The 24,180-nt window shown below is 46.2% G+C and overlaps 2 protein-coding genes across 2 annotated transcripts in view; one reads left to right on the forward strand and one right to left on the reverse strand.

Moving 5' to 3' along the window:
• Positions 1–13,571, reverse strand: part of ccdc85ca (coiled-coil domain containing 85C, a) — a 27,108-nt gene extending 13,537 nt beyond the window's left edge. The window contains exon 1 of the mRNA XM_056591012.1: positions 12,273–13,571. Within this exon, the coding sequence (XP_056446987.1) occupies positions 12,273–12,990 (718 nt within the window). The 5' untranslated portion in view covers positions 12,991–13,571. The remainder of the gene's footprint in view (positions 1–12,272) is intronic.
• Positions 13,572–14,502: 931 nt separating this feature from the next.
• On the forward strand, positions 14,503–23,280 carry hhipl1 (HHIP-like 1). Its single transcript, XM_056591011.1, has 9 exons — positions 14,503–15,084; positions 15,692–16,338; positions 16,649–16,792; positions 17,280–17,608; positions 18,220–18,346; positions 18,893–19,038; positions 19,549–19,630; positions 20,364–20,446; positions 22,041–23,280. Exons 1-9 carry the CDS (start codon positions 14,800–14,802, stop codon positions 22,595–22,597), a joined length of 2,400 nt encoding a protein of 799 aa, XP_056446986.1. The 5' UTR covers positions 14,503–14,799; the 3' UTR covers positions 22,598–23,280.
• The last annotated feature ends 900 nt before the right edge of the window (positions 23,281–24,180 follow it).

A 24,180-nucleotide genomic window follows, 5' to 3' on the forward strand; every position in this document is an offset into this window, starting at 1 on the left:
GTGCGTGCGTGCGTGCGTGCGTGCGTGCGTGCGTGTGTGTGTGTGATGCAGCCACACTCCTATTGGCCAGTTCACCATGGTGAGGCTTTGATGAGCCCCACACCCCATTGTCTGCACGACAATGCTGTCAGGCAGATGGCCGGATCACCGTGCATGGACATGCACAACCACACACACACACACACACACACACACACACACACACACACACACACACACACACACACACACACACACACACACACATTATGACCCCACTCCAGCCAAAGCACCAGACAGTGACGGCAGAGCTGACCCACTCTGTCCTCATATCCCCCGCCGCACCCCCCCCCCCCCCTCCCCCTAAATACAACACACACACACACACATACCCACAAACGCACACACACACACACACACAGACACACACACTCACACACCACAGGCAGCCCCCGTATGGGTCTCTTTGGGGGTTGAGTATCCCAGGACAATAGCTTCTATCCCCAGACAGGAAAGGAGTTATGTGCGGGAAGACTGTCTTTTAGTGAGTTTTTGAAAAGGCACTCTCATTTAATTTTCCCATGGCACAGACTAGAGTACGCCCTCCATTGGACCAGCCCTGAATACCAAGCAAGTGAGCAAAACGCCACCTAATAAACTCAAAACCCCAGAAATAACCCTGCATGACATCACACTCAAAAGGACAGCCTGTCCATTGGTGTCTCTGTGTGCGTCCGTGCGAGTGCGTGCATGTGTATGTGTGTGTGTGTGGGTGTGTGTGTGTGTGCGCGCGCACGCGTATGTGTAGTGGGGGATTAAGAGATTGCATCAGATTAAATCAAGAGGCTAACTGCAGCAGGTTTGCAAAAATCCAATTGTGCTGATTAGTGTTCATAATGCTAGCTGGAATGCTAGCTGTTTCCTAGCTGTTGTCTGCAAGGCAACTGGCCGATATTTTACATACTTTAGAATAGTTAACACACACACACAACTTGTCTCAACACTATGGGGATGTGTAATAATTTGGATCATTGTGTTAAATTAGTCTCCTTACAAAGGAGCTTGTGATTTGTGTGCATGTGAGTGTGTATGTGTTTGTACAGTGTGTGTGTGTGTGCGTGCGTGCGTGCGTGCGTGCGTGCGTGCGTGCGTGCGTGCGTGCGTGCGTGCGTGCGTGCGTGCGTGCGTGCGTGCGTGTGTGCGTGCGTGCGTGTAGTGTATGTGTGTGTGTGTGTGTCGCAAGAGATGGAATGTGTGACAGATCTATGTTCCATTCATAAAAGGCAGTGGTGCGGCATTCAACAAGACATCCTACTGTCTGCCTCAGACAGAGAGGTGTCCATAAACATCACAACGGCAGTACAGCTAACCCACAAGCCAGGTGCAATGTTCATTGGGGGGAGGCCCACTTCATGTCATTGTCGTTTTGCCATTTTGAATGGACATTGAATGACCATGATGTGACTCTCTCTCTTTTCAATTTGTAGAAGCTGGGTTCCGTTCCACAGCCGTTCCGTCCGATGTCTCCATGTTGTGTGATTGCCGGTTCTCCATATGACTCCGTTCTTCTTCATATAAACCTAACAAGGTAGCCACAGACAAACATCAGCATAGAAATAGAAACGACCTATTAACTTGCTTGTGTCACTGAGTCGGTGAGCCTGATGCGATGTTTGCTCTAGATGCGTCCATGGTCTCATCCCAGTTTGCAATCTGGGAATTCATATTGTGAACTGTGCCGCCTCAATCTGCTGTTTTGTGCCACCTGAGCCAGCTCTGCTTCTCGTTCGCACATCATGTCTATCGTAGGTTCATTCCAGTCCATCCCAGTTTATCCATCCTGTTTCCTTAGGACTGGAATATTATTTAGTGTAAAAAAAAACATCTGGCAATGCTTAAAATGCGTCTTCATCCAGAACCCACAACAACCATTCAAAAGCAAAATAACTGCGTGGACTACATTTTGTTCTACTAACCAATCGTTACCGAGGCTATTGGCGTGGCTTTTACACGCTATCCATAGTTCAACATCGACTAGAAGAAAGATTGTTACCACAGCTACTGACTGTTGGTGGCCAATAATGGCCAACCACTGGCCAACCAGTGCCTGGTAGTCATCAACCAGAAGTCATCGCTGGCCGGTAGCCTGTGCATAAACCAGAGCCCATAAAGCAAAGCAAAAGCGCGGTCGACCACGAAAAATGTTTGGTGGGAGGAGCCTCAAGCCTCTTCTAAGAATGGTGTCTCGTGATGCTGTTGAAGAGGCGTGTATGAGCGAGACATGTCAGTGACGATAAGCAAAAAAAACACAAAACAAACAAACCCAATCAGGGTTGTAGTCTAGAGAAAAAGGGCATTGATTGGGAGGGCAGCACTTGCGAGGGACAGCGTTTGGCACATACGGGCTCAAACTGGCTCCTACCTGTGTTTATATGGCTATAAAAAGATATTAATCCAGTCATTCATGCATGGATCTACGTCACACACGCTGACGTCGATGTTCAAATTAAGACACCTGCAGCAACACTGAAACAACACAGACACCCAAGCGGCTGTCTGAAACGAGTCCAGCGGCGGTGTTTAAGAGCGGAACGTGAGTGTCTGTGTGACACACAACGCCGCCGTCATTGTTTCATCGCCGCGCCTTTTTTTTCCCACACTGCATCGTGCACTTCCCCCATTGTGTGTGTTTGTGTGTGCTGGAATGTTGGCATTCCTGACCAGGCAGCTTTTTTTTTTGTTCATACACACAGCTGAAGGAATCTCCGTGAGAAGCATCATCCTCCACACCTCCTCCCCATCTCACACACACACACACACACACACACACACACACACACACACACACACACACACACACACACACACACACACACACATACACACACACACACACACACACACACACACACACACACACGCGATAGGTAATTTCTCATAGGTTATTGATTATTCTTTTCAACCTGATAAGAGAAAGAATGATGGTGAATGTATTGTTTATCAGAACATTGTTAAGATCAAATCAAAGTTGCAAAAATAATTTGACTTTCTTTTAATACTTAAATCTTAGCTCTGATAAGTAAGATTTTGGTATGATAATGAATGAATTATGATGAGTCGAAAACAACGTGCCTAATATATATTGCCGTAATAACTTAAAAGAACACATCTTTTCATTGTGGATTATTGGGGTGAATCCTAAATGGCAACAAATCTTATTTTGAACGACTTTGTTTCAGCAGATAGCAAATAATAAAATGCAAAAGTCTCAACATGTGGGATTTCTATAACCATGCTTTCAGGAGTAATATGTGGTTTGGCCCGTTGAGAAGCATGTGCTTTAGGAAGGGGTTTTAACAACAGTGCCAGAGCTTTGTGGCTCTCAGTCTCATCACGTCAACAGCTGATCGTGCATGGGCTCACTTCACATGAAACACGACCATTAGCCATACACTCGCCTATCATCCTGAGCGTTCTCTCATAGAGCCTACGAAAGAGAGAGGACATACAAGACGAAAGAAGGAAAGTCAAGAAAATAAATGATTGCACTCACTGACTGTTTCAGTTTACTCATAATTATTACGGAGATCAAGTTGTGAGAGTTTGATGAAATGCAATACCAGGACTAGTGTGTGCGTGTGTATGTGTCCCTCTATCTGTGTATGTGGCTGAGTATCTGTGTTTGCGTCTGTGTGTTTAATCAAAGCCAGTGTCCAGAAGACGGCAAAAACACTGCAGTAATCTACAAGCAGACTCCCCTCTGACCTGCAGCAGATGGCCATCTGTCCACTTTAAGTGCGTGTGTGCGTGTCTGTGTGTGTTTGCGTGTCTGTGTTTGAGACATAGGCAGACAGAGAGAGCAAGACGTTGGTTCGGGGCCATGGCAATGGGTATGGGACCTTACGCCTGAGTTTATTTCCATGTGTTGATTAGACCATTTAACAACTCTATTAAATATTTAGTTGTCTTCTATTTTCATCACAATAACCCAAAAGCGGCAAAGACTTTGCTGCTAGTTTACGGACAAATGCAAGAATTGGCCTTAATACAGCCATCGTGGGAATCTATTCATAGCCATGCCCCCCCTCCCCCCCCCCCCAACACACACACACACACACACACACACACACACACACACACACACACACACACACACACACACACACATAGACACAATAACCTTCCCATGCTGGGTCATTATCATAACAACACAGGTCCTGCTCTACGCGGCTCGCTGTAAATCCATCCCGACAGGTTGAACACTACCACCACGGACACACACAGACACACACAGACACACACACACACACACACACACACAGACAAACACACACACACACAGACAGGCATACACACACAGAGATACACAACAATAAATTAGGTTAAATAAAAACAACACAAAATCAGGGCGGTAGTAGGGTACTCACACACACACACACACACACACACACAGATATCCTAACACAGATAATACCAAGAGACAGACCTATCTTCCCTCAACACAGGGGACCAATTCTACATCAGGAGAAAGGGGTGTGTGGGTTGGCAGTGGGTAGGGGTCGGCCATTCAAACCCTCACTCAGCCCGACTCGAAACCCTCCATCAACAAACACACAACAGCCTTTCCTGGATGTAAACAAATGAGCCTCATTGTTCCCGTAACCACCCAGACGCTCCAAGCCTCTCTGCTTCCTGGCTCCTTGACGCGCAACAACAAACACACTGAGGGAACAAGGAAATAGGAAGCACCGAATATTGACACAGGTGAGTGTTAGTCAAACAGTCTGTGATCAAATAAAACACAAAAAAAACGATTTAGAAACATTTGGGGCCTTGAGGGGCAAATGATGAAAAAGGAAATCCTGTTGCAAAAGCATACACCATCCCCATCATCTATCAAGACTCTGCTCTGATGACATCCATCCTATAAAGGGACTTTGAGTCCCAGGGCTTTGAATTTACACCTCCATCTCGCGGAGTGGGGAAAGAATGCATTGTGGAGCGTGAAGAAGCGACTCATGCCAAGCACTGAAGAGACCACAACAGAAAGTGTTTCCAGGAAGCCCCCCTCCCACCGCCCTTAACGCTGTTATCATGCATGAGTCCCTCGACGGTCATTCAGCCACCGTCTACACGAGCCAGGAATGAGGGAGCCACAATTACAGGCTCCTTAAGGAATTAACACCAGCAACGCCGCTCTGAGAACAGCTGGCGGACAACCTTCTGCGTTTACCAGCGGCTGGTTCCTAGCCAAGTGTAGGTGGAAAACACTTACGTTTAGAGCGCTGTGTAATCAGCACACAGAGACGGGGGAGGACAGGAAAAACAAAAGTGTCTGTGGACAGATTATATGAGGCAAACAGAGGGTAAACACGGGGAGTTTTCTCTTGAGGTGTAACACCAGGGTCTTTCTCTAGCGTTTACGAGAAGTGAAAGTCTAGAAAAAGTCAAGAGGCAGCATTTCACATTTGAAATGAGTCACAAGCAGTCACATGACAGTCAGCTAAAAGGAGGCAGAAGTTCTTCCTTCAACAAACACACCTAGCCCTGTACTGCAAGGTGCAGTGGGTTGAAAACCCACTTGGCCTGGGTTGTTCCGGAAGATTCAGACGCTTTGTTCGCGGCCATCATTCTCCTGAGAGACGCCCCAAAAAATGTGTGGCTAAGGAAGTAGAGACATGTTCGATTATGTGTGTGTGTGTGTGTGTGTGTGTGTGTGTGTGTGTGTGTGTGTGTGTGTGTGTGTGTGTGTGTGTGTGTGTGTGTGTGTGTGTGTGTGTGTGTGTCTTAGGGGAGTGGAAAGGTCAGAGGCTCAGGCTCATCTGACCGTGCATGGCTACTGGAGTGTGGAACTCCCACTCCTCTTTGCAAGTCCTCTCAGACTCTCCGACTCTCTCTGTCTCTGTCTCTGTCTCTGTCTCTGTCTCTCTCTCTCTCTCTCTCTCTCTCTCTCTCTCTCTCTCTCTCTCTCCCTCTCTCTCCCTCTCTCTCCCTCTCTCTCTCTCTCTCTCTCTCTCTCAGACCCTTGAGGAGCCACAGCAGGGGGTAGAGCCTGACTTTACAGGGATAGTGCAGACATCAAAACCAGGAATGCTGGGATTCTGAGCTTCCTGGTGTGGAGGTCAGGGAGGTGATTGGCTAGGGGAGCCTGGGACTCAGCCCTAGGTGCAGATTTCAGGTCTCCCCTTCCGTCGGGCCAAATAACCACTGATGCTTCACAATGGTTCACTGAGGCACTACCCTTAGGGTGCGGTACAACCTAGGCTCTAAATACAGTGCTTCTCGTTTCTTTGATTTCATTCGTGCCATAGGATACCGTAAGCAGAGATCAGCCTCTAATCCGGGAGCGAACCACATATGAAGTCCCAATACCGATGCCCTTTTTCTCTAGATTACAACCCTGATTGGGTTTGTTTGTTTTGTGTTTTTTTGCTTCTCATCACTGATAAACAAATGTTTCTCTGAGGGTGGGGTTCCAGATATTGCAGCAATATGCCTAGAGTTGAACAGCTTATTACGTGAGTATATTTGGATCACTGGTCGCTCTCTACTCTCTATGTGTATTGTAAACCCGATTTGGTTGGGTCCGTCCGTCCATCCATAAAACCGCATGTACACACCCATGACTGAACCCATGAATGACTCGATGAAGCTGAAATGTTTTTTGCTGAGGTAATCAGTACTAAAGAAAACACTCGTTCTCCGAGTACACACGTCTGCGTCCGGCTCCGAGCACCGAGCTGCCGCGGCGTGGCGAGAGGCTGAGCTCGCCATCGCTCTCGGGGTGGGCCCAGTAGGTCCAACCCAAAGGTCTCTATAGGGTGCTCCTTCTCGGGATCAAGACCCCCCCCCTGCGGCCCCCCTCTAGCATCAGCCCGCTTCACACCAGTCACCCCCTTCTCACTGGGATCACCGGTGCGCACGCTGACAAAGCAAACAGGGAAATAAAAGGATGATCGGGTGCGATTGTAAACGGAATGGCTGCTGTAAATCCCTCATCAGTGAGGTCCCGAAGCACCGGGTCGTAAACGGGCCGACGTGTGAACCATTAGGTGATTCACCCGCTGAATCACCCCTGTCCCGTGTCGAGATGTAAAGTAGTTGACCGCACCGCACGCACAGCCGTGCGTGCGGTGCGGTCAACTACTTTACATCTCGACACGGGACGGGCAAGCGAGAGGGTGTCAGCTCGCCTCGGAACGCACGTACGCCCGATTCATATTGACTTCCTCGTGAGGCTCACAGATCACAGGGAAGAGGGATTCACCACGCGAGGTGATCGGGCGGGAGAACGCACGCAGGGTAACCCTGAAGCACCTAAGACGAGGAAGCACCTAAGACCAAAGTGGTCGAGCTTCTGTGTGTGTGTGCGTGTGTGTGTATGTGTGTGTTTGTGCGTGCGTGTGTGCACGTTAACACACAAATGTAACTGTTAACAAAATCCTCCCAAAATGAGAGCAGTGCAATTGCCCACTGTGTAATAACTCTGTGTATTGATTCATTGCCTCATCAAAATGTAAGTCATACTATACAGAACACAAAGTTTGCCTTGTGAAAAAAACTAACTGCAGACAAAATGGAGCAGATGTAACAAAAGTAAGTATGTTTAGTTCTTCACAAAGGTGAAACCAAAAGCGCTGATCACCCTTTCATTGACAGAGGGAGGGGCTCAAATTGTGAAATTCAAATTCAAACACACAGCTGCGACATTTAGAAACATCCCATGGTGGCCCAGGCTGGGAAGGAACTTCAAGTGGCAGAAGAATGTTGGAAAATAATGATAAGGGCCGGTAGATTCAACTTAGCTCCTCCTTTCATGAACTTATTTGTGATAACAGCTGAGAGCCAGCTGTGATGAAACTCACTGGGCTAGTAGCCTGTATTTTGTTAGGGCTGTGTGTGTGTGTGTGTGTGTGTGTGTGTGTGTGTGTGTGTGTGTGTGTGTGTGTGTGTGTGTGTGTGTGTGTGTGTGTGTGTGTGTGTGTGTGTGTGTGTGTGTGTGTGTGTGCGTGCGTGCGTGTGCGTGTGCGTGCGTGTGTGTGTGTGTGTGTGTTTTTAAAGGAAGTCTGTTTCCTTTGTTCTTGCTTTGCTGCATATGTTTCCTTTGTTAAGACAGGAGGAGTTAAGGAGGGCGGTTACGTGGAAGAGTTGGTCCTTGAGCGCTTGGGGTCAACACTGTTCAACTTCTTCTCCATGCTTAATGTGCGTGTGTTGTGTGCGTGCATGCATGCATGCCTGCGTGTGTGTGCGTGTGTGTGTGTGTGTTTTGTCCCTTTTCATCTGTGCCTGTAGATGCTCACTGCTGTCAGTGAGGCTCTTATCAACGACAGCCGGGAGTGTGTTGCTTTATGGTAAGTGGCAGGGGGCATTTGGATTGGTGATAACCTTTCGCTATCTTTTCTTTATCACACTGAACCCTAGAGGATACAGGGCACAGAAAAACTAAAGATGTTGGCCCAAATAACGTGACAGAAAGAACCAAAACCAAAACTAAAAAATAACACTTGATTGAAAACCAAGTGGCAAAGGTTGTGGATTAAGAATGCATGAGCAGTTACACACTATAAATATACATAGTGTATAAGTGCTTATGATATTGGATATTGAGGGAAAGACAAAGAGATGGAGCAGGGTGCAAGAGGAGAAAGGGAGAGTGAATGGGAGGAGCTGAGTTTGATAGGGGGCCAGAACTAGAATGAGCAGGAGTAAATCAGGGGCAGGCAGAGAAAGAGAGGGCCCATTGATAATAACACACAGAGTTTGTGGAGGGGGGTCCTGGGGTGGGATGGAGATTGTTGGGGGGGGGGGGGGGGCTGGGAAGCAGGGCACAGATACTGAGTGACACAACAGGGACCTTGGCGCGAAACAATGGGCCCCCTGAGAGGGGCCCCACGGCCTCAGAGTCAGACAATCTATTTTTTCAATCAGCAAGACCCAAAGAAAGGGAGGGGGCCGGATGGGGGGGGGTTACGCCTATTTATTCGTTGTTTATTCATCATTAATTTATTCAACAGTTAAATCTATTTTTTCCTTGCCATAATTAATTGTAAAATACAAATAAAAAAGAAGGCTCATTCAGCACGCGATGATTCTTATTTCTTGTCATTTATGTGCAGTAAAAAAAAAGTGTATTTGGCCCCAACATGGCAGACCATGCAACTCCATAACGATGATGATCACAGCACCGTGAGCTGCTATTGAAGAGGATGACGAGATAGGGTAGGGGGAGGTGATCCTTCTTCAACAAACTGAGAAGTGGGACACACCAACAACAGCATTCCTCTGACTGACCAGACACACCGGATTGGCCAGTTCTCCCTCATGGCTGCCCGTTGATTTCGGTTTTGAAAGATTCTCCGAGAATTTCAGCAAAAACAGTACACAATTATCAGACTTGTTCTATGTTGTTTCTTTTCTCACGAGACGGAGAGGCGCTTTAGCTACTCAACAGGTGAATCCTGAGAGTGTTTGTGAGTTGTTAGAGGTGTATCAAGGAGCTGATCTGGAGGTCAGTAGAGCGTTAGAGCTGACCGGATACGCTCGGAGCAGGTTATATGAGAGTGAACTTTAAATAGCAGATTCCGTTTGAGGCGACGTTCCAGTAACGGACTCTCTGCTCTTAAATATATTGAATCTAGGGCTTAAATTCTTAGTTCATTACAAGAACACCATTAGTGGTTCACATAAATATAGAAAATGCATTGATCTTTGGTAATTGAGCCATAATGGTTGTCATTTATCAAGTGATGATGTCGATCTTTTGCTGCTCATAGGTGCTGAAATTAGGATATGTTGTTCCTTTTCCAGTTTCAGTTTACACAATGACTAATCAATCACTAAGCAAGCAATTGACGAAACAGATGGCGAAAATATGTGTTAGTATGTGTTACCATAATTGCATCTGTGTGTGGAGGGAATCAAGGTGGCCTAAAATCGATACATTTAACCGTTTTGGATTGTCTAATATGACGATAGACTTACATTGTACAACTGTGCCCTGTAGAATTAAAGTAAAGTACTGGCAGCGGTTGCGCCAGTAATCTACGACCCCCATGGACCGATATAGTAAAACGGTAGAAGCCCAGGGCTCCTGACCAAAAGCCAGGACCTTGCCCCTCTCCTCAGCCGCGTTGCTGTGTTTTGAATTATTTTCGCATATTTCGATTCTTGGGGTCACGATTCGGATAAAAGGGGATACAAAAATATCAAACCAACATTGTAATGTAAATGCAGGATGGCAAGGACAGGTGCAATGTGTAGCGAAGCACTTGCCTGCTTGTTAGGGAAAGACCTACTTCTGCACACAGTCCACTACGGGACAGACAGAGCAGGAAAATACACCAGACAGGGCCGACATGAGTCTCAGCAAACTGCTTTGTAAGCGGGGCAAGTGAAATCAATAGCAGTAAAGTTAACACAATCAAACGTCAACCAACACTTTAACAATGATTCACACAAAAAAACACCGGCAAAGCAGCAGCAGCCAGAACATTAGAGAGACCACCGTGCAATCTGACTCGGCAGATTTCGTACACTGACCTCGAATCCACTGAGGACTGTTGCCAAGCATTGTGTGTGTGTGTGTGTGTGTGTGTGTGTGTGTGTGTGTGTGTGTGTGTGTGTGTGTGTGTGTGTGTGTGTGTGTGTGTGTGTGTGTGTGTGTGTGTGTGTGTGTGTGTGTGTGTGTGTGTGTGTGTGTGTGTCGGGGGGTATTGGTTTCTGTGTGGGTGTGTCGTTGTCACTGAGAGTCTTTCAGTGCACCAACACTAAAGGAATGCTAAAGTGAAAAGGTGCAGGAAGCTCAGCTCCATTGTGCAGCTGAAACCCCACACAATGTGTGGTATCGTAGTTACAGTCGCCAAAACCTTCCTGTTTAGTCGAGTTGTTGATGTGCGACTTGAAACTTTCGCCAAACAAGTTTTATGTCACTTTGTGGACGTTTTGCAATTTTTGTTATTTGGAGAATCCCTGCATGCAATATATCGGGATTTGGTTGAGTTTTGGTTGAAATTTCTCGTCAGCAGGATTTTTCGCTGGTCACAGCCAAACCTGCTCAGTGAGAGTGCACACACAGGTGTGTGGTGTGACACAGAGAGTCACATACTAGAACCTTCGAGAGGCTGTCAGCAGACCCGGGTGGTGCTGGTCAATGGCGGAGGTGGAGGTGAAACAGGTCAACGCACAACCGAGACTCAACTCACTGACCAAATAATTTGCAACTCGTGGACCTGGGGTTGGGGGGGGGGGGGGTATGGGGGCTCACAGCGCTTAATCCTCATTAGGTTTGACTGCGCCGGGCCAAGAGCTAAGGCAATTAGCCGGCCGCGCCATCTGTCTGTGCCCAACGCGCGGCAGGGAGGAGTAGACCCCCAACCCCCTCCCCCCCTAGCCTCAGTGGTCTGACCGGAGGTGGGCTCAAGATGTGTGTAATAACAAAGTTATAACAAATATAATATTTATTATTAATATACTCATATATTATAATATATTTTTAAGATTTGTTCCACTGGAGAAGAACTACAGTATGAGCGGAGAAAAATAGTTGGGGTGGATCATTTCGTGATGGATTAGTATTCAGAACTGAAGGGTTGTGAGAGGGACATTTACATTCTACATGTGCTTAGCATGTACACGACCAAAGTGTGCGACGAGTCCCGCCATTTTCTCTTAACTAATGACAGTAAAGTGTAGCGTGTGCATAAGGCCCCATGATAAGGCCCTGTGTGTGTGTCAGCTTGAGCACCGAGTTCTGAGCCAGATAGCTCACACCATGGTCCTGATTCTCAACATGCCAAAGAGCAAACACTAATGGCCTCCCCTCACTGGCCTGCAGGCTGGGATGGCACACACACACACACACACACACACACACACACACACACACACACACACACACACACACACACACACACACACACACACACACACACACACACACACACACACACACACACCTCAACACTTCTAGCTATCCACTTGATGTCTTTGCGTGTGCGTATGTTTGTGTGTGTGTGTGTGTGTGTGTGTGTGTGTGTGTGTGTGTGTGTGTGTGTGTGTGTGTGTGTGTGTGTGTGTGTGTGTGTGTGTGTGTGTGTGTGTGTGTGTTTCTATAGCATGTCCTGATACTGTGTATTTAAGTTTGTGATGGTGACCATAAAGCAAAATAAGTTATGGGACCAGCCATGTGTTTACACTGCATGCCTGCACAGGTGTCCTTTAATTAACATCTGTTAATGTAACATTTTATTGCCACTGCACTGCACGGAAAGGCGTGAAACTTGTGAAAAACTTACCATTCAGTCCATTGGGAATGGCTCTACTGTGGAATTGAGCGCTGGAGAGGTCGTCCATAGACCTCCTTAGTGTCGCTGTCTTGCCCTCGGACGGTTTGTGGCTGTGCATGGGGTGGTGATGGTGCAGGTGATGGTCAGGACTCCCGGCGCTCCCTGCACTGGAGGTGCTGCTACCGTCCCCGACGTCCCGGACCGTAACCGAACTCCCGTTGAGGTTGGTGAGACTGGACTGGCTGTCGATGGAGCTCCGGGAGCCGGCTCCGTTCCTCTCCTCGTCCAGCATCACCACAATCTCCTTCAGCTCGGCGTTCTCTCGCATCAGCGACTCCTGGTTGGCCTCTAGGTCTTGCAGCTTCTGCTGGTAAACGCCGCAATCCTTCCACATGACGCTGGCCGTGTAGCGGCCGAACCGCTGCCACTCCCGGGACAGCTTCTTGCCCTTCTGCCGGTCATCGTCCAAGAAGCAGCAGAGCTCCCGGAGCTCGTGGTTATCGTCCTGTAGTTTCTGGTTCACCTCTTTGAGACTCCGGATCTCGTGGAGGTGGACCTGTAGGCTGCGGTTCACGTCTCTCATCTTATTCCCGTGCTCGACCATCAGGTTCATCTTCTCGCCCTCCGCTCTCCGTATCCTTCTCACCAGCTCGTCCTTCGCGAGCCTCGGGAGGTCCTCGTCGGAGGGTTTGTTCACATCCACTCCGTCTGGACAGTGTTTGGCCATATTTGCGTCTGTTGGATTTATCCTTTGCGCACCGATTCCGATTATATCCAAGTCCGATCAGCAGCCGCCTCTTCCTAACCAAGCTTCGATGGTGAAATGATGAAAAACCAATCCATTATAAATACCCTCCCAGCATGGGATTCAAAACGCCAAAAAGATAGAGGACCAGGTTCGGTCCTGCTTAGGTGTGGACTCTCAATCCCCGGGAACAGGTGACCCAGAAACACGCTGCGCAGCCGATAATCCCTCGATTCATCAGGTCCAGGGATGTACCCGAAATCACCCGGTGACCCGATCCCTTTGACCGCAACGTTTATCCGAAACGTCTGTTTTTTTATCCGAAAAAAAAAAAACGCTTGGAAGCAGAATGGATATGCGAAACAGACCGAATGAACCCGGCTAAAAAAAGCTTGACCAAATCCTCTGCACCGTGCTGTCTCTCTCTCCAGCCAGCCCCAGATTGACTCCGATCCACTGATCCTCGATCATAGGCGATGGGCGTGACGTCAGCAGCAGCGCAGGGATTGGCTCGGCTGTCGAACGGGCGAGGATTCCCATGAACACCATCCTATGGGCGGTCGGTGTGGATGCGTTCAGGAGGACCTGCAGGAGTTTGAATCATATTCAGGAGGACCTGCAGGAGTTTGAATAGACGTGTGAGCCACATCCGACTCAACAAGTAGAGAACAAAAAAATCTGAAACGCATGTGCATAACGTATAACAATAATATAGGGGACAACGCAACACAGAATTTTCTTATTTCAACCAGAAAGAAACAAATACATAATTATTAATTTGTACACTGATTATAGCCTATTCTATTGTGAGCTTGGATAACCGTTTTTACATATTTTATTTCCTTTTTTTGTGGGACTAATGATGAACCATCGTAATGAATGGCCATAGTAATGCCTCTGATCCCTGCCTGATAATATAAATGCCCTTTCAATTATTCTGCAAATATTTCCACTTGGTTAATCAAAAAAAGCTTCCTTCTTTTTTCTTCTTCTAAAATACAGCGTTCAAATGTCGAGCGTTAGGTTAATCCATTTAGCTTCAGCTTTGTATCTTGGTTGAATGGAGACTGCTGCATTTATAGTCTGGATGACGTCGCCCCCTGCTGGGGAAGAGGATCTACAGCGTCAGTAGAATTTACACAACGTGAATATTTTCCACGTAAACAAAGAAATCAGGTGTTCAAAAACGCCTTAAAACAACAACAACAATAATGATAATAGTAATAATTACAAGACTACTAATTTCATTAATCACAATCGCAACAATAATATAATATGTATATTCATTCATTTTAACAGTAGGCTACAGACGAAGCACATTGGAATCAATCTCCTAAACATGGAAAGCGAGGCGGAGAGAGAGAGAGAGAGAGAGAGAGAGAGAGAGAGAGAGAGAGAGAGAGAGAGAGAGAGAGAGAGAGAGAGAGAGAGAGAGAGAGAGAGAGAGAGAGAGGATGACTTCATGCCCTGCACACAAACCCAGAAACGCAAACCCCAAACTGAGATCAGTGGCTGAAGCTGCACGGAGCTCGGTATGCACGACGGTCTGTTCTAAAGGGATGGCAGCAGGGTAACTCGGGGACAGTGACGACATCCGCGATGAATCCCGAGTGCGATCTGAACGTCAAGCGGACTGCACAGGGGCAAAAGTGAATGATTGGAGCCAGAGGAGCAAAGTGCACGCTGAGTTTGTACACAGGACAGTCGAGAGACGAAGCGTTTTTTCCGGAGAACTTCGGTTCCATGACATAGGCGGGCACAGCTCCGTGCGTTCTCCAGAACCGCACCATAATGCGGCGGTATTATGGTTATATCCGAGGGGGTTCCCCATTGATCATCTTATTTTTAGTGACTTTACGCTGCACACCTGTAAGGTTGCATCCACAATGTTTGGATTTTAAACCTCCCTTTCGACCACAACAAGAGCTCCAGTTTTGCTCACCGTACAAGGAGTTTGGCTGCTGTAACTATGAGAAAGACCAAGACCTCCTGACCAAGTTCTACCGGATAATGGGAAACTTTGATTACCATGGCTACGCTAACTGCGCCAGCTACGTCCAGGAGTTGCTGTGCCAGGTAGGCATGCATGGGCAAAGGTCGTATCCCTGTCCACTGTGCACACCACGGTTATAGAAGGCATGTTCTCAGCTCTACACCAACAACAAGTGAATATTCAATATAATTGAGGCCATGCATTAAAGCTTATGCTTGTCCTTATTCCTCTCATGCCATGTCCCACCCCTACTGTAGTGTATATGTTTATATGTATTTGTATATACATGGTGGTATTTATATAATATTGAATGTTTAATTAAATATTAATAAAAGATAACTAAACCATATTATTAGATAAATACGACAATATTATTAGATACATACGTAAATGGTAATTAGGAAGCTGATAACTCATTATGGATAAATAAATTAGGGAGAAGGGGTGAGATTTAATACGTTTTCTTCTTCTCACTCCTTTTCGAACAGGTAAAGCAAGTGTTAGACAGTTTATTTTCATTTGTGGTTTTCATTGTGTGTAAATATTACATTATTGTAACTGTCCACTTGTTTTATCATTTTATTTTATTTTTTATTATTGCTTTTCTTTTATTTACTTGTTCGAAATAAAAACATTTTCAATTAATTTCAATACTGCTATTCTCCTTCCTATTCCAAAACTGGCCTTTAGGAATGTTCACCGTATGCTGCTCACCTCTTCGATGCCGAGGACGCCAGCACTCCCGTCCGCACCATCCCAGGGCTCTGCCCAGACTACTGCGCACAGTTCTGGAAGAAGTGCAGCTCCGCTCTCGAGTACCTCTCCGACGACCCACACCTGGCCAAAGTAAAGGCCGACCAGGCCCTGCTGTGCCAGTACCTGCAGCTGGGCGACGGGGACTACTGCTACCCGGACATCGTGAACAACCCCCAGCTCAGCCAGAACCTGGGCCGCGTGCTCTCGGACGGGGAGGGCTGCCTGCAGATGTGTCTGGAAGAGGTGGCCAACGGCCTGCGCAACCCGCTGGCCATGGTGCACGCCAACGACGGCACGCACCGCTTCTTTGTGGCCGAGCAGCTGGGCCTGGTGTGGGCTTACCTCCCCGACCGCTCCAGGCTGGAGGTGCCCTTCCTGAACATCACCAAGGCCGTGCTCACGTCCTCGTGGGAGGGGGACGAGCGGGGCTTCCTGGGCCTGACCTTTCACCCCAAGTACAGGTTCAACGGGAAGCTGTATGTGTACTATTCGGTGGAGGTGGGCTTCGACGAGAGGGTCCGCATCAGTGAGTTCCGCGTGTCGTCCCACGACATGAACCTGGTGGACCATGGCTCGGAGAGGTGTGTGGGGGGTTTGTTTGGGGGACCCCGGTTTGTTTCATCTGACTGATTTCCCTTGCAGAATACAATTGTGTTAAAGCTGCAATCAACAGTAATGCCTCTGCCCGCTTGGTTTTGATTCAGTTCTGTCTGAGTAGAGTCTGGTCTTCATGTGTTTGTTTGACTGCTGGCTGTCATAGAGCCAAATGCATGACATGGAACTCAATCCAACACAGTGTGGTCAGAACACCAGGGGTCGAGTCAACCTGCCGATAGCAGTTTTAGGTTCTCCAGTGTTGGTATTAAGTCATCTCCCCAAATATGTCCACAGAGTGCTGTTGGAGATCGACGAGCCCGCGTCCAATCACAATGGAGGACAGGTGCTGTTTGGGGATGACGGTTACCTCTACATATTCACAGGCGATGGGGGAATGGCCGGAGACCCCTTTGGGAAATATGGCAACTCACAGAACAAGTAGGAAGTCACTCCATCGCAGATCTATAACGACGATAGAACCATCACAAAATGTCTTCCCAAGCAGAACCATCCTTCTTCCTTAATGGTTAACACTAGAACAATTAAAAGATATAGAAACTACACCAGTTACTTTTAATTGCACCCCCTATGAAGTTACATTCAAATCATTTTGAAAGTGGTAGCATAAATCAGAATTAATGAGTAATCGCAGACACAAATTATGGGGGCATAATTGTACAAAAAAAATAGAAAAAATATGTCTCTGTATGTTGTGGTGGAAATTCTTTGAACTGTATTGACAAAGCAACCCTAAACCTTAAGAGTTTATTACAAAGTACCCAGTAAGAGTATTAAAATTGAAGATGTGAAAAACAAAAACAGTCAATCTTAATCAACCTACAAATGATTATGCATGTATTAGTCGGTGTCCAAAGTGTCTGAAGACATGTGATCCACACATTCTCATCGTTTGCTCTGCCAACAGGTCAGCACTGCTGGGCAAAGTGCTCCGCATCGACGTGGACGACAACGAGAGGGGTCCGCTGTACCGCATCCCTCCGGACAACCCCTTCGCCCGGCACCGGGACGCCCGGCCCGAGGTGTACGCGTACGGCGTCCGCAACATGTGGCGCTGCTCTGTGGACCGGGGCGACCCGCTCACCCGGCAGGGCAAAGGACGCATCTTCTGCGGAGACGTGGGCCAGAACAAGTTCGAGGAGGTCGACATCATCGAGAAGGGCCGCAACTACGGCTGGAGGGCCAGGGAGGGCTTCTCCTGCTACGACAAGAAGCTGTGCGCCAACAGCTCGCTAGGTGCGTGTGCGCTCGGTTTTTTTTCGGGTGTGCGATGCGATGCTGTCATGTAGGTGGGATCTTTCATGTGTGTGTCCAGAGATTTGTAACCGATACGCTATTGCATTTTTATTGTCGATGAGGATTTGCAGGTTTGTGCGTCGGCTCTTGTGTGTTATTTTCAGGGTATGAAACTAGAAACCTGAATACAATATAGTGTAGTGTGTGGTTCAGGTTGGTGTCCGAGCTCCAAGACTGCACGGTTCACTTGATATGTAAACACATTAACAATGATTGGACAATGGGTTGCAGTGGAAACAAAAACGGCCGCAGCTAAAGATGCAAAAAGGCACTTATTAATGTATTGTTTAGTTGTTGTTTCTATAATTTGTTTTCCCCACTAAGGCCGCCTGTTCATAAAATTCTAGAACGGAAAGAGAAAACTGACCAAACTGTCCAAATATCTGTTTATCTAAGACTTAAACACTTAGTCTGTGTGAAAGCCTATAATATTTTTATCTAGACGTTATTTACAACGAATAAAGAAAATACAGATACATTAGCATATAGGAAGGACAACAACAACGTTTTAATAAAAAGGGTAATAGTACTTCCTCCTTGTGACTCCCCAGACGACGTTCTTCCTATTTATGCATATCCTCACAAGATGGGCAAGTCTGTCACTGGAGGCTACGTCTACCGCGGCTGTGAACACCCCAACCTGAACGGGATATACATGTTCGGGGATTTCATGAGTGGGTAAGGTTTCAATTATCTTTTTGTTTTTCTTTATTTTTTTAATGATATGAATAGCTTCAAACCTTTATTCAAAGTAGAGCTGCAGAAAAGCTATTCACTTTTTCAGGAAATCCACAACCCCACCCACGGGGCTCCCACAAGCTAGATGGGATATAGAGAGACAGTGACAGACTTAGAAATATGTAAATATTATGGTTGGACCGATCTCAATTCTTGGGTTGTATTATAATCATATTTATAAAAAAAGAACACGCCTGCCAATACTTATGTCATTGTCAGCTGTTTAGTATATTGTTTTTGCCTTACTAGTGATCCAGCAATGTCCAACATCTGTCTATGATCTGTATTGCCCTTGTATAACACTTTATCACTGAAGCACAGACCGTCAGATTCCACTGATATGCCAGTGAAAATGTCTAGGGATTATACTTTCTTCCTTTCAAAAGTTTCTACATTGTCAGGAATGGATCTGAGCCTTCCCCGACACTGCATCCATGAGGTATGTTGCCATGACTCTGCTGACATTTGTGCTGTACACCTCTGCAGGCGCTTGATGAGTCTGCAGGAGGACCAAAACACGGGCCACTGGAACTACCACGAGGTGTGCATGGGCATGGGCCTGACCTGCGCCTTCCCTGGACTCATCAACAACTATCACCAGTACATCATCTCCTTCGCCGAGGACGAAGCAGGTAGGAGACCGACCGCTCCGTCTCAATCCGCCTGGTTATTGAAGAGGCAAAGGCGCTTGGCATCGCTTCCTCTGTCTTCTCTCACGTCAATGTCAGAGCTTGTCAACGTTTGTTTACCTCCGTCGTTCTGCAAAGAACGAGTGAACTTGGAGAGAATGGGTAGAATGAGCGGTGATTGGAAGGGACTTTTTCATTTAACGTTTTAAATTATTTGGAACACAAGGGATCCTATCTTTTCTCCCGCCCTAAAATACTATTGTATTCTTACTTTGTAGAAGTCATGTAATGTAATTTCATGCTACCTTGCTATTAGTTTTTGCATCCCCAGCGCTGCATTCTGAAACCAATAATTTTTTCTTACAGGTTGATGTGACCTCATAAAACCTCATAAATGAATAAGACTAGAAGAACCATGAATAGGATTGCAGTTGTATTATGGTTGCCGTTATATTTTGCCATTGTCAAATCCTTTTCATGAATGTTTGCTTGTTTGTTTTTTTCTCTACCCAGGCGAGCTGTATTTCATGTCCACGGAAATCCCGAGTGCAACGTCACGTTCCGGTGTTGTGTATAAGGTTGTGGATCCCTCTAGGTATGTCTTTTTTTTCAGTGGCACACTCCTATCTCCTAGTATCACGGTGTAAAGAACGGCAACCCATCTCTGCTTTGCTTAACGATTTCAGAGTACACATCTGTTAATAATAACTAAGCTGGCCGTGTGAGTCACATGGCAACCATTCGAAAAGAAGATTTGTTTTGCTTGTCTGTTTGGCTGGAGGTTTAAATTTGCACATTTTGGTCTCGTTTGTTATTAATTAAAGGTGTGAATTCATTGTGGAATCATTGCACATTTTCGGGAATGAGTTCAGTGTGTGTGCGTGCAAGCTTGTGTGTCCGTATGTGGGGCATGTGTGCATAACATACGTGCAAGAAATGTGGCAAGCGAGACATGCAGCAGCCCTGGTAGTATAAATATCTTTCACCAACACTGAATTTGACAGCTCTCTCTCTCTCACTCTCTTTCTCCTTCTCTTTCTCTCTCTCTCTCTCTCTCTCTTTGCTTTTCTCACTCTCTCTGTTTGCAGAGCTTTTGAATTCAAGCTTCAGCCGACAGCATTACCCTGTTCATGCCTCCTGATTTGTTTCCCAGCCATCATCCCTAATCCTAACTATTCATGCCCCTGGGTTAAAACAAACAAACGTCAAAGCAGGAGGACTTTATTTATGCATCCACTAGATGGAGTAGGAATATATTAGGCGTCTAGGTTTCTTCTGTTTTTAAACAAAGGTGGTCATTGTCCGTTTTTGTGTGTGTTTCTCTTCAGACGAGCTGCCCCGGGACAGTGCCACTACGACCCTCTTCCTGTCCGAGTCAAAAGCAAGCTTATCGAGTTCCAACCGCAGGAAAGTGAGTCCACACATATGATACGATCGGAGCCAATGACTATCCCCAGCCGCTCAACCAGTGGGGGGTTATATGCTCTACTTAACTACACAACAAATAGAATGGTGTATAGCTGGGTAGGCCGGCCCAGTCTGTTGACGAACAGCCGTTGACACATTTTCGGAAAAGTTTGCTGGAAGTTTACGGAGTAGGTTTATATTTTTCTTCTAACATTCGAACAACACAAGGTAGGGTTCTCGATATTTATAGTGATTACCCAGCTTTATAGGACAGGGGTCAGGAACCAGCATGATCAACATGCTGCTCTTTGGTCCCTCCAATATGTCCAAAGAGATTTTTCATTAAAAATGTTAGCATTGTTTATATATATGTCTTTATATATCTTTAAACATTACAAGAAAAATAACGAAATATTGTTTTATTTTAATCATCTTAAACAAAACATCTGAAATACCAATATTCAAAGCCTTCTCTCATAACAAACTTTCAAATCAAATAATGGCAGTTGTCGACAAGGTGAGCACACGCACACGCACACACACACACACACACACACAGACACACACACACACACTGCATGGCGTTTCATGAGAACTTAGAGAAAAGACTGGCGGAAAATCAAGAGGAAACCATGAGGACCGTTTGTAAATACACCGCTTTGGCAAGCTTAAGGAGGGGGGGAGTGCTTTCCCAAGTCAAACCATTTTAGCATGTGGTGTGCTTTTCCCCCAGTGTTCTGTAGTAGTACAAATTTTTTTTGTCTTAATCTCCCCATATTGGCATAGTTATATATAGCTTTACATAGCTACACATTAATCCCATGCATAAAATACACAGTTAAACCCACAAAATAAAAATGTGTCATTATTTAGAAGAATAAAGCCTGTGTCTGAAATAGGCAAAATGGCATTAATAAGATATATTATTGATATTCTCTGTAATATATTGTCAGATCAAGGGGTTGTAATTGAAGCATAGACCTTTTTTTCTATAGAATGGAAAAATTTTCTTATTTCTTAATATGTCTTTGGTACTCTAAAACTGCCTAAACATGGCCAAACTAGACACCACATAGCCTGCATTGATGTATAAGCAAGATGTCCAGCTTGACGTCCCACCCTTCATGGCTGGATGGTGCAGAGTGACTGCAGTAGAACTGGATTCCTCCTGGCCAGCTTCATGTTTTCCAGGCTCAATTGTCATGACTAATTTGCAATCAATTTTCTCCAGAAAAAAATAACAATTATATCTATCTAAATAGAAAGAATTCATATTTATTGAAATAGCTCTTCTTCTGCTGTATTTGAACAACTTAATTCTTCTTCTATGAAACGGTTGGGTATGACAGTTTGCCACCCTTGCTATAGGATCGAGGATGTCACTTTGCAGTGCAACTAATGACTAACTAAAATGACTGTGGCCTCAGGGCATAATGACCACTGACCAGGTTAAGAATTCGGTTTAAAAACATGGAAGAGTCTGAGTAGCTTATTGCAAGGAGAATCATTGGTGCTCATGGGAAATGCAGTCTTGTTTAGTGCAAGAAACCCTTCCCGTTCTTATCTTTGGAGCGCCTTCTTATCTCCTTGGCTTGCAGCCCTCACTGGCCTGGAGCTCCCGGGGCACAGCCAGGCTGAGCTCGACCCCACCGTGGACTGGCTCCAGGAGCTCATCGACGAACTGGGACAACCGGAGCTCACCACACCCCCCGCCACCACCACGTCCACCCGCCCGCCAAGGCCCACCAAGCGGAAAGGCCGCCGCAGGAAGGCCAAGCATCGGGCGGCGGCGGTTCCCCCGCCCCCGGCCGACGGGGCGGTGAGGCTGGCGGGGGAGGGGCACGAGCTGGGCGACCGCGGCCGCGTGGAGATCTACGCCGGCGGCGAGTGGGGCACGGTGTGCGACGACCTGTGGACGGGCTGGAACGCCGAGGTGGTGTGCCGACAGCTGGGCTTCCGCGGCGCCCTGAAGGCGGCCAAGCACTCGGAGTTCGGCCAGGGCTGGAGCCTGCGCATACTGCTGGACGACGTGCAGTGCACCGGCACGGAGGCCAGTCTGCTGGACTGCAAGCACGCAGGGCTGGGGGCGCACAACTGTGACCACCACGAGGACGCAGGGGTGGTGTGTGGGAACTCGGTCGAATCGGGGGTGTAGAGGACGCTGAGACACCATGACGTGTAGTTCTATGAAGTATGGGGGGATAAGGTATTATGAATCTGTTGGGGTAGAATTGAAGGTACTATGGGGTGCAGTTGAGGCTAAGAATCTGTTTTGGGAGTGTAGCGTTTGAGGTGCCATGGAATGAGGTAGAGTATTAGGTACTATGGAGTATAGTAGAGTTTGAGGAACTATGGAGTGTAGCGTTTAAGGTACTATGGAGTGTAGACGAGTTTAAGGTACTACGGAGTGTAGTAGAGTATTAGGTACCATGGAGTGTGAGAGAGTATAAGGTAGACTTCCTGGTACTATGAATGTGTTGTGGAAGTGGAGAGTTTATGGTACTTTGTCTAAGTGTACCTTCAACTTATCTCCAATTTCGTTGCTCTAACAAAAACCTGTGCAATTTATTTTTTATTTTAGGCCTACTTCTATAATTGAGGTAGCCGTGAATTGGATTTTCACTGCAAAGATTAAAGATTATAACTTGTTCCATAAACCATTGCCATTGTGTCACTTGAATGTAACATTCCATGATTATATTAATAGCATTGAATGTACAGTGTACAATAATTAATGTATGGGCAATGGTCAATTAACATTGTTGCAGCCAACCATTTTTACCTGTAATAAATATATGTCATCACTCTTCATGTACAGCTTTGAACTATTGCTAATTTTTCTCTCACTGGTCTATTGAATAATGAATTATTTATTCAATTAATGGCCTTTTGTAAGGAGGGACTACACGGACAGCATGGATGGTTTGAGTTGATGTATTAGGCTAGAGCTGGTTACGTTTACGCATTAGGTTAGAGATGGGGAAATGTAGATATTAAACTGGGGATGGTTAAGTTAAGGTATTAGCAGAGCTTAAACCTATTTTGTATTAGGTTAGATATTAGGTTGTATTCTTATTGTGAAGCTTAGGGATAAGGTTGAAAATGGTAACATAACGTAATGTATTAAAGCTATAACATCTTTGGATGTAAGTTACAGATGGTTAGGTTAAGGTATTAGGTTATAGGTGGTTACGTTTAGGCATTAGGTTACAGATTGTTACTTTTGGTTATCAGGTTGGAGATGTTTAGGTTTAGAAATTAGCTTACAGATAATAAATTGAGGTATTAGGGTAAAATATTTTATGCTTACTAAAGATGGTTAAGTTGAGGTATTAGGTAAGAGATTGTCAGGTTTAAGTATGACAGATGATAGGTTGAGGTATTGCGTAAGAGAAGGTTAGGTTCAGGTACTACAGATGGTTAAGTTGAGGCATTAGCTAAGAGATTGTCAGGTTTAAGTATGACAGATGATAGGTTGAGGTATTAGGTTAGAGAAGGTTAGGTTCAGGTACTACAGATGGTTAAGTTGAGGTATGAGGTTAGAGACTGTTAGCTTCAATTATTAAGATTGTTAGGTATTAGGTTGGTGATGGTTAGTTTAATGTACTACGGATGGTAAGATTGAGGCATAGGTTAGAAGTATGTTTCTACTTGGCCCGGGTGGTGTTGTGCACGCTGACTTTGCCAGCTGTGTGTCTCTTATTGAAAGGAATCAAATGGCTGAATTGAAAACAATTG

Source organism: Gadus chalcogrammus, chromosome 5 (assembly GCF_026213295.1).
Source record: "Gadus chalcogrammus isolate NIFS_2021 chromosome 5, NIFS_Gcha_1.0, whole genome shotgun sequence".
NCBI lineage: Eukaryota > Metazoa > Chordata > Actinopteri > Gadiformes > Gadidae > Gadus > Gadus chalcogrammus.

What these genes read in the sequence shown, in the direction of transcription:
- hhipl1 (XM_056591011.1), top strand. Translation starts at nt 14,800, where the DNA reads ATGCGGCGGTATTATGGTTATATCCGAGGGGGTTCCCCATTGATCATC. An exon ending in CTTCGCCGAGGACGAAGCAG is followed by an intron (nt 19,039 to 19,548) that starts GTAGGAGACCGA and finishes TTCTCTACCCAG; the next exon opens with GCGAGCTGTATTTCATGTCC. An exon ending in CGAGTTCCAACCGCAGGAAA is followed by an intron (nt 20,447 to 22,040) that starts GTGAGTCCACAC and finishes CTTGGCTTGCAG; the next exon opens with CCCTCACTGGCCTGGAGCTC.